The following is an 18,576-nucleotide window of genomic DNA, read 5'->3' as shown; positions in this document are numbered from 1 at the left end:
CTGCTTTTGTCTGGTTCGTTTCTTCCGCTGTGTTTAAATGCCTCTTTTGACTAGGACTTCCCGTTTTGCCTCGTTCCCCGAGTACTTGGTGGTGCAGATAAAGAAGTTCACCTTTGGGGTTGACTGGGTCCCCAAAAAATTGGGTAGGTGGTTCAAGTGGAAAATGATGCATCCAACATTAAATTAAATTGTATGGGAAGACTTGATGGAAAAATGATTTGTGGTAGCAGTTATTGAACTAATCATAGTTCTTGGGAACTGGGGGATTGACACAGTGCATAAAGCTAAAAAATCAAATATAAACCTAATGGGATATGTTACATAACCTTCAGTTTACACAAAAGTCACATATAATAAACATGTTTATGAAAAGCCTTGTAATAGAATACCTTACTAACAAAGTAAATGAGAAACAAGATAAAAAATAGTCACTGTATACACAACACACACACACACCGTCTGAACCGCTCGTCCCATACAGGGTCGCAGGGAACCGGAGCCTAACCCGGCAACACAGGGCGTAAGGTCACTGTACACTTTCTTACATAATAATAAAAATAATAATAATAATTAATTTATTATTATTATTATTATTATTATTATTATTATTAAGAAAAACTTATTTTGTCACACTTTCACAGTTTGTCACTGTTCTGTGGGTCAGCTTGAGGGAGAGCATTGATGTAGGCTCACTGGCTCGTGCAGTTGGTATGAACTGCATTCAGAAATGTTATTGACATGTGGAAATGCATTTTCAGATATGTTTTACTGTAACTTTGATGTGAAGTGGACCTCGTGTAAATCAAACGTGCAAAGGATGCAACTCCACTGTGCTGAAAAGGACATCCAGAAGAGGGCACCAGCACACTCCTCATTTTATAGACCCAGTACCAAGCAGTGGCCTCACACGATGCTCTTTGCTTACTAGATGTAACAACACACAAACCTTTCATAGAATATGCTGAGGAAGGTTACTTCTTCGTAACACCAGAACTGCGGATCCAAGGAGATTAAGATGCTTTTTAAATCTTAAGTCGAACACAGTTGCAAACCTTGCAGTCGTGTTTTTGTAATATGTGCTTAAACCAGTCACGCGAGCACCATGGCGCCGTGACAAATTCTCTAACACTGCTGACTTTTCAAAAATGAACATGTTCTAATGAAGTGATGAATAGCTGAAGTCACCTCCATCACCTTGCTGAGAAGTGATGTTTAATGTGCAGCTTTTATGTGGTACTTAAGGACCATGTGGTCAGTATTTCGACATGCTTTTCACATTGCGCAAATATATCGTTCAACACCTTGAGCAGAGAAACTAAACTAGCTCCGTTTATCTGCACAAAAAAGGAATATAGTATTAAGATTACGATTATAAAGAACGTACAGGGCAATTTAATAATAAAATAAATCATCATAGGGGTTATCACAGGACCTCCATGAAAACAAAGAAAAGATGGTTAAAAAATAAAATAATGGTGACCGCTGAAGTTACATTAGTCAATTCCCAAAACTGAACAAGCAGGTGAAAGGACTGTTGTACAGGCAATAATAGGTAGAATAAATAATAAATGAATAACAATATAAGAAATAAATGAAATGAATAAATGAAAAGACTTTGTAAGGCAATAGTAGAGATAAAAATAATAAATGAATAACAATATAAGAAATAAATAAAATAATTAAAATAATGAATAAATATAAGTACTGTAAGGCAATAACACACACACACACACACACACACACACACACACACACACACACACACTGGATGAAACTGTTTGTCCCAAACGGGGTCGCGGTGAACCGGAGCCTAACCTGGCAACACAGGGCGCAAGGCTGGAGGGGGAGGGGACACACCCAGGATGGGACGCCAGTCCATCACAGGGCGCCCTGAACAGGGCTCGAACCCCAGACCTGCCAGAGAGCAGGCACAGGCCAAACCTGCTGCACTACCGTGCCCCCAAAGGCAATAATAAATAACAATATAATAATCAAATAAAATAAATATTAATGAATGTAGTAATAAATGATTGTATGATGATATTTTTAATACTTATCCTGCAGAATGGATAGATCAATAGGGAGGAGTGCTGCTGTCTATGCCCCTATGTCTGGGCCCCTCTTATTCTGTCCATCTTGTGTTTAGACGTCTCCATAGACATGCCGGATTTCTTGGATCTGTCCCGGCTCCGTGCCACGGGTTTGCAAGCTGGTGAGGAGGAGCTGCCCGACCTCACTCCACCCATCGTCCTCCCAGAGGACACCAGAGGTAGGAGGCGCATCCTGCCCAGACTCAATTACCTGTAACATCTGACGCCCTGTTTTTCTGATTCTTTGCTTTATTATCTGTTGCCTAGACAATGCTTTCATCCAAAGCAAGTTAAGGCTGCTAACAATATCCTGGCTGATAGTCACTGGCTGTTTTAATGTTGATCTGTTATACGTGGATAGCTGCAATGAGCCATTCTGCTGTGCATGGCTTATTTAAAACACTTTTTAAATTAGATTAAATAACACTGGACGACCTCATCTGAATCAATATGCTTATTTGTCTTGCAGTACAAGTAAAACAGAAAGGTCTAGCTTTAATTGGTTCTGCACCGTTCCTTCTCCTGGTGCTCCCTTATATCTTATGTGGTTTCCATACCACTGGTATTTGTAAAACACTTGTGAGAGAAACTTTGTGAACTCTTTGGCTCCTAAAATGTACTCTAATCTTCATCTGTGTCATAGTAATGAATAAAGAGAGTCTTACTAAACAAGCAACAGACACAACATTTATATCTTTATTAAACAGTAGAGGTCAATGATTGTGAAAGGCTGTGAATGTCTAGGATAATGAGATGTAGAAAAGATGATAATCATAGTCTGGTTTTCCACTCATTTGGGATTGACCTGCCGTATAAAAACCACGCCAGTTCGGGTACTGACTCTGGAAAAACAGTATTCTGCTGTAGTGCAATATAGCCCAATCGCAAGAGATTTCTGAAGTCCTCACCAGAAGATTTTTTTGAAGCTCCACATACTTTTCCTCCCAGTTGTATCCCAGTGCAGTAATCTTTTGTGGATTACAAGCTTACATTTCTTCTCTTAGCATATGCTTTTCTCCATAGCAACTTACAATGTTAAGGTATATATTTTTTTACAATTATTTACCCATTTTACTGGAGCAATTTAGGCTAAGTACTAAAGTGCTCAAGGGTGCTATAGCCAGAGGTGAGATTTGAACCTGCAAGCTTTAGGTCCAAAGGTAGCAGCTCTAACCACTACACTACCAACTGTCCCAGGCTTCCTGGGTAGAAGGGAATTCCGACTTTGAAGCAAATTTAAGCAAAATTTCAAGTAATTTACACTGTAAAATGTGCGTAACAAGCTGTCAACCATCACTTTTGAGAAATGCCTTCCAAGAACATACATTTCACTTTAAAATTCGCAGCTTGGTGATACAACCATAATGCAAATCCACCCCCCGTGCGCTTTCTCCTGCCCATGATCTTTGTCAGATACCTGTTATTTTATATCGCTCCAATACATGCGATCACCGGGGTCGAGGTGGTGTAAAGGCCATGGAATTCATGCTGCTGAAGTTGAACTTTGCGAATCCCAAATTTTGTAAAATTGCGATGTGGTGAAAATGACTTGCAATAAAAACATTATTTACCACCTTGAACCCTTGGATTTTCAGCATGCCCCAAAAATCTTCTCTTCAAGGAAAATCTACTTGTTTCACAGAGGTGTTTCTGACAACTTATGCAAACTGGGGACACTTTTTTGGTGTTGACTGATACTTCAAATAATTTTTTGTCCTTGCTTTATATATGTGGATGTACTCATCATTACTGTGTTGCGGTCTGTATGTTGCAGCTGTTCCTAGTAAATAAAAAAAACTACTTGTTTAAATTTATAGCCTGTAGTACACACATTTTCCATAATTTTTTAAAATTTATTTATTTATTTTTTGGAAATACGAAGGGAATTTTTGGAAATTGTAATTTGACAGGGTCTGTTGTCCTGTGTGAGAACCTCACCTGATTTTTAGTGTATTAGCAGTGCCAAGAATGGTGGGAAAATGTTACACTGCACCGGGTTTCATTAAGTGTAGTATTCTTGAAATATTTCCTTTTGCACTTGCAAGGTTTTCATGTGTTTTTGGCATTATGCCTTTCACCAGAACACTGTTTTAACAAAGAGAAAATGTCTCTCTGAAAACACAGAACATCAAAATGCCCCTTTCTGATGTTTTATAAGTCAGCAGTATTTATTTTTTCACTTAATTATTGAAGTGACCAAAAGAGACTACAGAACATTTTAAACCTTTTACTGTAAATGCTTAATATATTTTAAAAAGGAAAAAAAAAATTAACTTTTTTTTTTTTTTTTTTTTTTGATTACTCGAATACTTTTTTTTCTTGTGTTCCAGATAGCTCAATGACGGACTGTAAGTATTAAATTCTTTTCTAAAATTTAATTTCTGCATGCTTTGGTTTCCTAACATGAAAACTTCATTACTTTTTTTTCGTTTTTTTAAGTGGTTAATAAATGAAGGCTGCATGAAGGTGCGCTCCTGTAATGGGGGAGCCAGAGGGAATCGTGATTTAGGGCTTTATTCGAAAATCCATTTCTTCATCTCGTGTTTTCTCAGCTCCGGAAATAGACGAGTCTGCCGTGATGCAGCTGGCAGAGATGGGCTTTCCCCTGGAGGCGTGTCGGAAGGCCGTGTACTACACGGGCAACATGGGGGCCGAGATGGCCTTCAACTGGATCATCGCCCACATGGAGGAGCCAGGTGAGGCCCTCCTCGCAGAGAGACGTGGCGCAGCAACCAGCCACATTTGTTCATCTCGCGGGGGCGCGGCGACAGCTCAGCCCGAGGGCCCTGTCCTCATTGTACTCTTATCTCGCCTTACAAAATGCTTTGATAAATATGAATGGGACGTTATGCCTGCTTATTGTGCAGATGTGGAGGCTGGAAGGTAATCACTTCAGGGGCGGGCTGCCGCTCAGCAGCGCACCGAGGGCACACGGGATGGGTGGCGGGACCCTGTCCCCCAGCACCGTTCTCTAAAAACAGGTTGAAATTCAATATCAGTAAATTGAATGCAGTCACCTGTCACCCCTGGTCCACCCTACCGCTCACGCAGGCATTTATCCACCCAGGAGCTGGACCACTGTTGCCAGCGAAAGATGAAGACAACCTGATCTCACAGTGCTTTGTGAAATCTGTAGCAGACATGAAGCATATAATAAATCGGAGTAGGAGAATGACAAAGCTCTGAAGTGTCCTTGGCTGACATTAAACACAGGATTGTTTTTGTCTGTTTTTATTTGTGGAAAGAAACAATAGGAAGAACCCAGAAGACGGTCAGCAGCAGTCTGAGACGTTGAACCCTTTGCCATGGGTCATTTAGTCAAATTCCAGTGGCATTGTTTTCATCCATCACGCACCATACCTCACGTTGTGTAGGTAAAGCCTGTTTATGCAGTTATCAACTAGATGCACCCTTCTGAGTTTCAGCAATTCCATATTGTGAGGACTTTTGTTTAATACTCCTACCTTGGCGTTTCTTCACGTTTACTTGGATCGAATTTAGATTTTGCGCTTTTTCCGACAGCTGACGTGCGCAGGACATTATATACAACCCCAATTCCAAAAAAAAGTTTGGACGGTGTGGAAAATGCTAATAAAAACAAAAAGCAGTGATTTGTACATTTACTTTGGCTTGTATTCAGACAAAAGCAGGATAAAGACAATGTATTTCATATTTGATCTAATCTGCTTAATTGTTTTTTGAAGATACTTTTATTCTGAAATCGATGTCCGCAACACGTTCCCAAAAAGGTGGGACAGTCGAGTGTTTACCACTGCGTAACATCACCATGTCTTTTAATAACACTTATTAAGCATTTGGGCACTGAAGACACCAGTTGGTTAAGTTTAACAAGTGGAACTTTCCCCAATTCATCACTTATACAGGTCTTCACTGCACAATTGTACAGGGTCATCGTTGCTGTATTTTGCGCTTCGCTTCAAGCAAAACTGGGGAAAAGTTATTTGTCTCATCATTATTTAAATTTTAAAACTGTTTTAATTTTAAGTTTAATCTTAAGTTTAACTGTTGGTTTACTTATTACTATTTTGTTAATTTAAGCATAGAATTGCTTAAGAACTGCGGTAGCAGGAATCGCTACTTGTGTTTTCTAACGCGTAAATAGCAAATACTCGGACAGAACTGCGAAAACTTACTGTATTCAAATGAGTTACAATATCATTCATTGGCGGTATTGATGTTTGGTAGAGCAACGTGTAGCGGGAGTCGTGTAGCGGGAGTCGCAGAGCACCTCAGCTGTGCGATTGGATGTAAGTTTGAGCCCCGTTCAGTCTGTGTAGGGTTTGCATGTTCTCCTTGTGTTTGTGTTTGGTCTGTCAGGCATCTCCATTAGTGAGTGTACGTCCGGACAAATGCCGCTTTCACTGATGCTTACTGCGCTCCAGTGCTGCTGTACCTCGCCTTGACATTCCACGCCTTCGTACTCCGACACAGATGCTCAACTGACAGACTGGGTCAATACTGGTGCTCAGTCGCTAGAGGAGCTCAATACTGAGAAAACCGAGGTTTAAAGGGTTCGATACCAAAACACAACAGTTTAATGGATCAGTAAAAGCACAAATATGCAGGAGCACTTTACTGCTCATTGAAATATTCACTGCTTGTAATGTTTTAAGTTGACTGTACTTCTACCATCCACCACAGAGCAACTTTCATCACAAATACGTATACCACCACCCGCAAAAATCCTTCAGCTCGACTAACTGCCGACTAAACGGCGTGCATGTCAAAATTAATCAGCTAACAACTATGAATTGCTGAAGTACTGGAAATATTTCTGGTTCTAATCAGCAGAAACTCTTCCACCCTTCATTTTAGGCATCTGTGATAATATTATTTACATACACATTTATTCCTTTGGCAGATGCTTCTCTCCAAAGTGATGTGCATCTCAAAGGAAAAAAAATACAATGAGTGCATTACAACAACAGAGGAAGAGATCTGGATGCAGACACATGATTCTAGAGTACAGTCATTTTGTCACATACCATGGTATAAACTAGTATACATTTTGGGGTGGCATGATGGCACAGCGAGTAGTGCTGCTGTCTCACAGCGTCTGGGTCGTGCGAGAGGATGTGGGTTCAATCCCTGCTCAGTCTGTGTGGGGTTTGTGTGTTCTCCCTGTGTCTGTGTGGGTTTCCTCCGGGTGCTCTGGTTTCCTCCCACAGTTCAGACATGCTGTTCAGGTTCACCCATAGTGTGTGAGTGAGACAGAGAGTGTTCCACTGATGTATGGATGAGTGAGCCATTGTAAGTAGTGTATCTAGCAGTTTGTCACCTTGGTGAATAAGGTGTGTGGGCTGATAACAATACATAATAATCTGAAGTTGCTTTGGAGAAAAGCATCTGTTAAATAAATGTATACATTATATCAGTAACTGCAGAAAGGCTTTTCCATTATTAAACAAATGACTAAAAGCTTATTAAACAAACACATTTATGATGCACTTAAGAGATCAAGGGAGAAGTGAGTCTGAAAGAGGTGAGTTCTGAGACCTTTGAATGTAGAGAGAGATTCAGCAGTTCTGAATGAGAGGAGGAGGTCATTCCATGAGAGCCAGAACCAAAAACCTTCCTGCTTTTCACCTCTTGTGGGTTGAACCACGAAGTTGGACGAGATGGAGGAGAGTAGCAGCCTGGTCGGGGTAGAGCGAGTGATCAGATGCTGTAGATATCAGGGAGCCGATATTTGATATAGAATTAGTTAGAAAGTCTCTTTTCGCTGTAGAAGCTAGTGAAGCCAATGAAAAATGTTGAACCAAGAGGTATAACTAATCATGAACGTAGTAAGATTTCCTGAGGTAAACTTTGCTATTAAAATTTTTTTAAGCTAGAGGTTTCAGTCATATTACAAAACTTCTTTTCCTTCCTTCAACCTTGGGAAAGAATGTTTGGAAAACATGATGAGCAGTGCTTTTAAAACATCAGCTGGCGAACAGAAGGTCACATTATACATTGGCAGTTTTATTTCCTAGGGGATCAATGAACTAAAACGATATAGGCAGTTTTTTACATTTGAGCAGTACTCGGTTTGTGTCCATCACTGATATTTCCAGCTGCATGGTCTAGGAGATGGCCTGTATATGCTCAATTTTGTCAACAAATCAACTTTTAACAAATGGAATTTACTTGTAATTCCAACAGTGATTTTCCTTAGTTTGCTTTTTGTTCAAAACAAATGTAAATTGAGTACAGTACAGTTTCTTATAATGTTTATGAGACCTGAGAAGGGGGGTGTGGTGACGCAGTGGGTTGGACCGGGTCCTGCTCTCCGGTGGGTCTCAGGTTCAAGTCCTGCTTGGGGTGCCTTGCGACGGACTGGCGTCCCGTCCTGGGTGTGTCCCCTCCCCCTCCAGCCTTATGCCCTGCGTTGCCAGGTTAGGCTTTGGTTCCCCACGACCCCGTATGGGACAAGCGGCTCTGAAAATGTGTGTGTGTGTGTGTGTGTGTTTGTGTGCGTCTAAGAAAACTGAGAAATAGCGTTTCTCTAGCAACAAAAGCACAGTACTGTACTTGTTCACATTTGTGCGTAAAGTGCGCTAGTCCTCTTAGAAAGGTGTTGCAGGTGTGCTCATGCTAGAAAATGAGTTAAATGTGCACTCTTAACCTCATTTTGTTCACACTGACAATAGAAGTGACCATTTATTGCTTATTTCACAGCTTTATGAGAAATATGTTTTTTAAAGTTTGTATTTTTGTCACATATGTCTAATATTTTTGCAAATTTTACTTTGGTAACTGTAGTTGGACATGGGTTGTACAGAGTTTTTGAGTAATGTAACTCACTGGATGGACAGAGTTTTTTTTTTTTTCTTTTTTTTTTTTTTTGCACTATTGTTGCTAATGGGAAATGCTGCCCTTTTCCCTCCAGACTTCGCAGAGCCTTTAGCAGTGCCTTCCTACTCCGAACCCGGGCCTTCCAGCCCCAGCCAGGGCCCCTCCATGGACAGTCAGCCCCCTGAGGACAGCGTGGCCATTCTCACATCCATGGGCTTCTCCAGGGCCCAAACCATTCGAGCCCTCAAAGCAACCGTGAGTGTCCCATAGACCCTGGACACGTGGGGGTCCTCAGTCTAAAAAAAAAAAAAAAAAAAAAAAGCCACCATGACCAGAGCTTTCATTGAACTCTTCCTTACAATGTACAGTGTGACTATCGGCTCTTGACTCATCGAAAGAAAGGTCACGATTTAATCACTTTGATAGATTTTACAATGTATACATTTGAAGCAAAACAAATTTAAGAGATCTGGTACTGTATATTATTTTTGCATATCATACATTATTTTCTATCCAGTGTCTTATGCACCTACTCGAACGATGAACCTCGGTGCAGCAAGTGGTAGAGAACAAACTAGGTTTGCTTGAGACTTTCATGTCTGCAGCTATGTCTCCGTCTCTCAATGTAATACATAAATTGTACTTTGCTGAGGTGTATGTTGCTTTGGACAAAAGCGTCTGCTAAATGAATAAATGTAAATGTAATGTACAATATTACTGATTATATATCGTAGAAGACTTCATTGGATACTTATAGTTAATATGTTATTGCTACTCTAATCACAGCAGTGTATGTTCTTGTTCAGTTTTCCATATAATCATCCCTGAGTGCACCAACTTTCATATACTTCAATAACTGGTTATCCGGAGCAGGGTTATGGTCAATGAGAGACTATCCAGGAAGCATTGGGTACAAGGCTGAGGAGGGTACACTCTGGATGGGATGCCAGTTCAACATAGGATAGCCACGCACACACTCGCTCGTTCACATAAAAGGCGATTTAGAGTCACCAGTTCACCTGAACTGCATGTCTTTGAACTGTGGGAGGAAACCAGAGCACCTGGATGAAACCCAGAAAGATGCTGGGAAAACATGCAAACTCCACACAGAGTGAGTGGGGATCAAACCCACATTTCTCGCACACTACTACTCATACTACTGCCAACACTAGTTTAGGAGAGATTTTTGCATTTGTTTCTTTTCACATGGCTCAATCTTAATCTTAATCAGTTTTCACTTTTGCAGGATTACGGTATGTCACGTGTGTGCAGTACCTGTCCATTCCCTCAATTCACCACAATTTATGGATTCACAGCTATTTATATAAGCACATTGAGACATCTTTTTACCCCCCCCCCCCTTCCCCAAAAGAAACCAGTGTGCATTGCTGCTAAAATGTATATTTTCAGTGACTGAAAATACACAATTGTACATTGTTGGTGTTTCAATGCACTTCTTTTTTTAGTGTACAGGCACATCTAGAGCAGCTTCGTTTGAACAAATGTGCCTCGAGTCCCTTAATTGAGGTTACAAAAATGATCTGTTTCTCTGATTTTAAACATTGGCTTTCTATAAAACAACTGATTTAAAATGTCTTGCCAGTCTAAACCCCTCTGGCCATACAGAGCGTTTGGTCCATTGCAACAGAGCCATAAATCACATTGAGCTAATGACATAACCTAAAATCTCACTGCGTTGTGTGGGTGGTTGTACTGACCAGGCTGATCCACAGACTGTATATATGTAGTTTGAACAGTTTTGTTATATGTTTGCTTTTATTCTAATGCAAGAAGCTTCATTCGTTGATGTCTCTGATTAATTAGATTCCAGATCTAATTCACTCTGGAGCTAAGGATAACTAGATATAGACAAAATTCTCAGTGCTGGTTTTGGCTGACTACCTTATATCTATTTATTCATATAGGTTTTCTACACAGTGATTCACAATATTGTTTCTTAAATTATTTACCCATGGGGCATTTTTTACTAGAACAACTTAAGGTAAGTGCCTTGCTCAAGGGTAGTATAGTAGGAGGTGGAATTTGAACCTGGATCCATCAGGTCCAAAGGTTGCGACTCTAACCACTACACCACCTGCTGCCCAGACCTTAATTATCTGTTAATTATCTTTGACTGACCCATTGTTTCCATTAAATTGTGTAGCCCACTTCAGTGAAGACAACATCCCAGCTTTGAAGCTAGTGATCCAGAAAAAATAAGTGTTTAACGTAATGTGGCGCGTGGCACTCTGGGTTCAGATGGGGCGAAGGAGGATGCACAGGAAGCATTCATAATGAATGTTTTATTAGAACACCGGCACACGGGGAAATAATGCTCTCGGTCCGAGGACTCCGTGTCCTCAAGGGCTTGCGCCTCAAGCCAGCCTGCTTAGCGCCCCCCAAGCTCTCTTTCACACCCTACCAAGCACAGTCATCCCATTAGTTTCCCCATAAATTACCCTAGTGGTTGAACCCTCTTTTACTTTTTACCCTCAAGTCAACTATTTAAAATAAAGAAATCTACCCGCCCAAACACACAGTAATGCGGGTTGTTCGAATAATATTTTTGAAAACTAAGGTAATTTTATTTTACTGACTGCTAATTTTTAAACTGCACACACAGAAATCTGCATTAAAGGACAACATAATTGATGAGACAATGCATTTTAATAAGCACTTTCTCAACAGCCAAATCAACAACTTGGTGTTCATATTATTAATTGATTTGAAATTGACTGCGTTTTAATATGAATTCGATCAGATCTTTTTGTGACTTCGGTGCGCTCGTTGTGTATGTGTTCCAGAACAGTAATCTGGAGCGGGCACTGGACTGGATCTTCACCCACCCCGACAGCGAGGAGGAGAGCGAGGCAGTGTCCGATATGGCTGACACAGAGCCCAATGACAACGCCTTCTCCAACGCCAACATGAACAGTGACTCCACTCTGTCCCCAGACCTGGACCCGACAGGTCCCAGAATCAAAGATGGACCTGGCCGTAAGTATTCTGCGAGGGGTTGTGGACGCGTTGGGGGGGGGACGGACGACATCTGCTGCTTACAAAATGAATACAGAAGCTAGATCTACATGTTTTTCTTATCACTCCTCCTGCATGTCATCCATCATTAAGAGTTGGGGGCTTGAAATCCATCTCATAACAAGATGAGATTTTTATCCTGAAGAAAAGTGTGTTGGACGTCTGAGACGCTTTGCTACTATCTAAATGCAAATTTTGGGCTGTAGCAAGTTCTCCATTACCGCTGATCACAGATGACACGGTGATGCCACCTTATGATTGCTCAAGACCCAAACATAGTCTGCTTCACACTGTGTGCTGCTGTTAAATTTTTAGACGTTTTATCCTGCCTTAACTTCCTAGTAGCATTAGTAGTTTAGCAACACTAATGCAGCTGTTAATAGAAAAGTGAACGTATTACACTTATCCCGTTAACTTGTCCTAATTCTTTCTTGAAAGCTGAACTAATATCCAAAAAGCGGATAAAGAAATTACTTATTCCATTGATTCTTACAGTGCAAAATCCCAAGTTTGCCCAAAAAAATCTGCCAAAATGATGCCTAAAATCATAAGGAAAACGTAGTGTAAGTAAAATACAGTAAATAACAGTTAATTTTTTTAATCTACTCTGCATGCGCGGAGCTCTTTTGAATTAGAGGGTTTTTTAATTTAGTTTTTTTTTTTTGTTATTCTAATTGTGCAGGTGATCTGACAAAACTACATATAGAAAAGTTCCTCACCATTCTACACTTCACTTTGGAGTAGAACAATATGACAACTCAGATTTCTGCTTTTATATGCTGGTAGTAGCACTTCCGAATGATTAAGTAATTGTGTGCTTTTCATTAGGTCTTAGCGAGGGCTAAATGAGGGTTAGTTATATGAAATATGAAACGCCAGAGAACTGAAACAGGAAAACGGAGCTGTCAAAAGAACTGTTTTTTGTGTTAATTTGAAAATATTTAGTCATTAAGCAGTTTTCTGATTTATTTACGCATGTACACATATATACTTTTACACTATAGATAATTCTTTCATATCCTAGATCCCATGACATCAAACAGGATTCTTCTTGGCAGCATGTCACATGGAAGACAAAATGTAATGCATCACAAATTTCGAAAAAAGTAGCTTTGTTAATATTCAGTTTACAGAGCATATTAAATTTAGTCTCGGTATATAGAGTGTTATACTGTGTTATACTCAATACATCTTGTATATAGATATCTGTCAACCTTATCTTACTGCCATTGAAGAGGTATCGCTTTAATCCTCACGCACAACGTAAAATGGACAACGGTTATATAATACAAGCTTCTCTGGAAAATCTCAAGATAATTCCTGCTCTTTTATTGCCAGACTGGTTAGTGCATTATCAGGTCAGTGTTTTAGCATGGGATCTGTCTCTCTGATCCCCAGATGTAGGGTGTAAGGAATTACATTAAAAAACATTACTGTAATATTATGACTTATGGTAACAGCCATAATGCATTACTGGGAATCCCTTAATTACATTCAGATCTCACTTAATGCAATCACTTAAAAATGTCAGTCAAGTTGGACAGATTTTTTTTGAAAGCGACATCCTGTGTTGTTTTGCTTGATCAGATTCACTTTTGCATGATTTTGTAAGGACTTCAAAACTTGCTGATATGATGCTTTAATAAGACATCACAAATTTAGAATTGCACTTCAGTGGTTGTTGGGGCCTGAAGAAAGATAATAATAACATCTGGCTTCAGATTATGATGTAGTTTCCATTAGTGCCTGATTGCTGTTTTACAGGATATGAGCTCTTTGCCTTCATTAGCCATATGGGGACATCCACAATGTCTGGCCATTACGTTTGTCACATCAAGAAGGAGGGAAGGTAAGTGAAGGGCTTGGTGTCTGTACTGGGGAGTCTGGTGGCATTCACAGTAAAGTATTCTGCTTAAAATTTGCCTTTGTGATTCAAGGGGCAAAAGATTTAAGGGGCTTTTAAAACTAGACTATGCTTAACATGGTAGCTGTCTTAAGATGATTATGATGAGTCTTCTCAATTTTTATGATCAGGAACCAGTAGTCTCATTTGTGCTATACATAGGATATTGCCCCAATAAACTCTTTTAACTGATGATCATGTTGAATGGGAGCTGAAGGATAAATTGTGGCCTTTTTTCTAGGTGGGTGATTTACAACGACCACAAAGTCTGCCTTTCGGAAAGACCTCCCAAAGACTTGGGCTACATCTACTTTTATCATCGATTGTCCTGCAGCTAGGCCCGAATCCTCTATGTTCGAACCTCAGAGGCGGCTGCTATCTTCTAGCCCAAAGGAAGGATTGTCCACAACAGGAGCCACACCAGCTGAGAGGAGACTCAAAGTATCAGAGCTTTCTTAGTCAAATGTTTGCTTTTGTTTGTCTGCTTTCATGGAAATGTGTCAGTGCTCAAAGGTGGCCCTAAAGAGGAGATGTGTGCAATTTTTTTGTTGACATTTGTAAGTAACTGGCAAGAATTTATGCGGTAGTACATATTGGACCTTAATGGTGTTTTCTATACCTTCATCTTTTATGTCAAATTTTCCAAAGTGCTCAGATATGTGGTAGCAATTACGCAAGGCTAGCTGAATAACAACCAATGTTCGAAAGCATATCATTTTAAGTTAAAATCAACGCGAAGGAACTCTAATTATCTCTGCGTATTTCCTTCTGAGTTCTGCTACATGAAATGTGTTAATGAGACGAGACATGAAGGAGCTGCTCCGCTTACTACGTGAACTAAGGTGAAGGACCATTCTTCCGCAGTCTTTCTCCCTTTATCTCAGATAAATGTTTCTATCGCACCAGAAAGAGAAATGCCGTGACTTTTAGATGTGAAAATAGAAGGGATGAGTAATTTGACTAATTCAGCTTAAATACTATAAACTGAATGTCACATCAGTGGGGCTTTTTAAAAACTTGTTTACCAACGACTTTTATCTAAATCTGTTGCATTTTCCCCAAGATTCCCTTGTTTAGTGTTCAATCTGGAGTCAACAGCTGTCACACAGGAGACATGGGGTCCCTTTGGAATTAGGGTGACTTTTGCTAGAGCTCTTTTCAAATGCATTTATCTGTTCATCATTGCTTTATTTCTCTTGAAAGCACTTTTATTCAAACAAAAGTCTTTTGTTTGAAATAGAAAAAATGCACAGAATAACTTGATTCGTTTTATCATTTGTTTTATTATTTTTTTTTTTCCTCACTTGAATGTGACAGAAGTGAAAGATTTGTTCTGGAACCAACATTTCCACCACTGACCCATCTGATTACTGATTGTTTTTTTAATTTATTTATTTAAAGTAGAAATGGCTCCAATGTTTTGTCACAAGGTTTGTATTATAAACACACATTTCTCCTAAGTCACTGTAAAGATGATGTCAGAATGAAAAAGTGTCTCAGTAAGCATCTAAGTTCCTAAACAGAACTTTTCCAGACATGATTTTTTTTTTTCCCGTTAATCCTTTTGTTGTTAAGATTATGGTTCCTTTAGTCATACATGTAAATTGCAAAAGCAATGTGTTGGATTACTTTGATTTTCTTTATTCAGAATTATTTAGAGGAAGAAATACTGTTCAACAGTGAGCAGTGTGAACTTAAAAGCTGCCTCACATTAAAGTCTGTTATCATTGTGGACTATTAGCTATTTTCATTGAGCAAATGAACACCAAATACGGAGAAAATGAGCGGCAGCATTAAATACAACGCCATGTCAATACTGTGGACGGCATCATCAATGCCTTATACAAATCTGATGGATTCATTCCTTTTCAGAGGACCTTTGAAAACCAAATTATTTCAGTTTTTGAAGCAGTTGCACATTTCAAAACAGTTTTTTTCACTGCCTCTCTCTCTATATAATATATATAATATGCGTGTGTATGTGTGTGTGTGTCTATATAATATATATACACACACACACACACACACACACACACACACACACACACACACACACATTATATAATATATAATTATATATATGTCAAATTTGTAACATATCCATCCCCTATATCCTAAAGCCTTTAAACAGAAGAACTATGTTTACCATACAACAAAGTGTAAGGTTTTGTTGTGTATTACTATAGCAATATTCCACAGAGAACATATATTTTGACCTGAAAGATATGCATTCATACTTTAAACTGAGGTTTTATTTATGCTAAAATTTGTAAGACACATATCTACTGAATGTATTACTTACGGTGCTCACTGTTGCTAAATGTTTCTGGACATTTTATCCTCAGAGAAGTGTCAGCTGCCACTCGGACTTCTCTTCACCTCTGAAAAGTTTAATTTGCTTTATACCCATCTGATACATCAGTTGTACCATTTCATATGGTGTAATTTTTTTGTCAGCACTGGCTTTGTGTAGACAAAGATGACTTTGTGGTCATGTTTGTTTTGCACTGTATTTTATTGAAGGTCCTCTCACCCGGTTAAAGCACCAAGTGAAATATTGTGTACTTTTAATTCCACAAGGGTAATATAACACTGAGACATTTTAAGTCCTGCTAAACCTCTGGCTTGTCAAACCTCTGAACTTCTGCAAGGTCGTGGAAGTGTTCAAGAATGCCATATTACCAAACTGTAAAAAGGTTCCGCTTGTGAAAAAACCTACATGGTACTAAAGTGGAACCCACATACCTAAAATATTATGCCTTTGTTTTCATTTTAGTCACATTTGCAGATTTTTGGTTACTGATACCTATCCATAGTGTCTATGCAGTTAGTAATAATTGTGGCTGCTGTTATGCAAACTTTCTTCATCTATAATGCCTTGAACTATCAAATTTAATTTTGTTGCTGGGACATTCTTGCTGTCTTGTGGTGTTCTGTGCTGTTTGTCATACCTGAACACTCTGCCTGTTGCATTGTCACCTCAGTGATGCCACACACATCTTGCTCTCACTCTTTTTGTGGTTTAAAGCACTCCTTCCTTTCTAGTGCTGTCCAATACAAATAAAGTTTTGTTGTTTGGGGGTTGGGGGGGGGTGCATGAATGTGAAATATTTTTCCTTCTCTTCTGGATCATCTGAGCACCACACACATCTGTCTCATAAATAAAAAGTAGTTTTTCTCGCTTCTTGCCTTCTAATAATGTTGATACTTTATGCATTGACAACTTCAGCTAAACTTTAATTGAATTACATAGACTATTTTTGTTTTTTTTTTCTGATGTCACTGTGCCAAATTTTCTCCCCAAAGCATTTTTTTTTTAAATTGTCCAATCTGCTTCTGAAGACCTTGAAAAAAAAAAAAAAAAAAGCACCTTCATGTTGTTGTGTTGAAAAAAAAATATACTGTAATAATTTCCAGTGCTCTTTTGTTAATGATTGCCGTTTTAGTTTCGGGGTGTGTATGGAAATGTGCTAATATTTAGTTTCATTATGAGGGGTATGTATGGACATCTTGCTAATTGAAAATGGTGCTGCTCACTAGTAATATAAGAATGATTCAATAAAATACAAAACTTGATGCTCTCATCATTCATCCATTTAAATGCCATTTCATTATTTTAAAGGCAGCTGGGGGAGTTTTTGCTTTTGGGAAGACAGGCTTTTGAGTCTGCCAAGACAACAGTTATAGTGCTGATACTTAGAAATAGCTGCAAATTTTCATCACTTTGGCAACTATATACTAAAATGAGTGCCTTTTCATAGCATTCATCAAAACGGCAGAATCAGCTTATTTTGTTTAGTGTATGATGTGGTCAGATCTCAGGGTAGCAATGACAGGCTCATGGGGACTTTTATTCATTCAGTTAAGTTTTTTGTTCTAGGTTCTGTCCTTTTTACTCAGGCCCTTTTCAAAATTTTTCCCTGAGTAGAAATACTTTATAACTATTTATTAATAAAGGAGGTGTTTCACTGCATGGCATGCAGTCATTGCAGAATATTTTGAGAGTATGTAACACAAATTTTCCATTTGTCTATCACGTATCATTCTGCTGTGTATCTACCTGTAGAGCCATCTCTTAGGGATTTTTTCTATAGGGCTAGATAGAAACTGGAAACCTGGCAGCTGGTATTGAGCTTTGGATAAATGAACATTGAGTATCAAATGAACAGAAGCGAAGATCAAGCAACAAGTGGAAAAAAAAATCCCACACATACTGCTCAATGTCTATCACAATTTTTTTTATTTTAAAAGTTTACTTAATATGCCTGAAGCCTGCTGTGTCTTTCAGGAATTATTTAATATATGTTGGCAGAGTTAATATACGTTATAGGTACATTATAAAGTGTTATGCTATATCTAGATATGTTTGTTCATAAGAGCATATGTTTGTTCTTTTTGTATGTATTTAGTACAGATAAAGATCAAAATTGCATTATAATATTGTAACTTGCTATATATTTATATTAATGTATATAGTGTAAAAACTTGCTTGAAAATTTCATGCATATAAATAAACTTGCATTCAAAAATATATCTATATGTGGCATGCAGCCTTCATAGATGATGAATTTGTTTTGAGCATGCATTCATCTAAGTTATCACACCTGAGATGGTAAAAAGGTAGTTCTAAGAAAAGACATTTGTGAGTTTCTATAGCAACACGTCACTATGTCATTGAGAGTAGCATAGAAGAGTATAGTTCAAAATTCAACATTTAAAAAAATAATTCTGTTCTCATTTGTAACACAT

General features: G+C 38.8%; 1 protein-coding gene across 4 annotated transcripts in view; it reads left to right on the top strand.

The window, feature by feature from the left end:
- LOC108938711 (ubiquitin carboxyl-terminal hydrolase 13) overlaps positions 1–15,774 on the top strand; it is a 37,364-nt gene extending 21,590 nt beyond the window's left edge. For 3 of the 4 annotated variants that reach the window (XM_018759564.2, XM_018759558.2, XM_018759579.2), the window contains 8 exons: positions 55–143; positions 2,147–2,269; positions 4,421–4,438; positions 4,643–4,786; positions 8,983–9,143; positions 11,693–11,885; positions 13,689–13,773; positions 14,069–15,774. In XM_018759564.2, the coding sequence (XP_018615080.1) occupies positions 55–143; positions 2,147–2,269; positions 4,421–4,438; positions 4,643–4,786; positions 8,983–9,143; positions 11,693–11,885; positions 13,689–13,773; positions 14,069–14,165 (910 nt within the window). In that variant the 3' untranslated portion in view covers positions 14,166–15,774. The remainder of the gene's footprint in view (positions 1–54; positions 144–2,146; positions 2,270–4,420; positions 4,439–4,642; positions 4,787–8,982; positions 9,144–11,692; positions 11,886–13,688; positions 13,774–14,068) is intronic. The other variant, XM_018759571.2, reaches the window with a different exon arrangement.
- Positions 15,775–18,576: the final 2,802 nt, after the last annotated feature.

Source organism: Scleropages formosus, chromosome 2 (genome assembly GCF_900964775.1).
Source record: "Scleropages formosus chromosome 2, fSclFor1.1, whole genome shotgun sequence".
Classification (NCBI taxonomy): domain Eukaryota; kingdom Metazoa; phylum Chordata; class Actinopteri; order Osteoglossiformes; family Osteoglossidae; genus Scleropages; species Scleropages formosus.
Note: the sequence above shows the minus strand (reverse complement) of the source record. Positions and strands in the feature narration are given on the sequence as shown.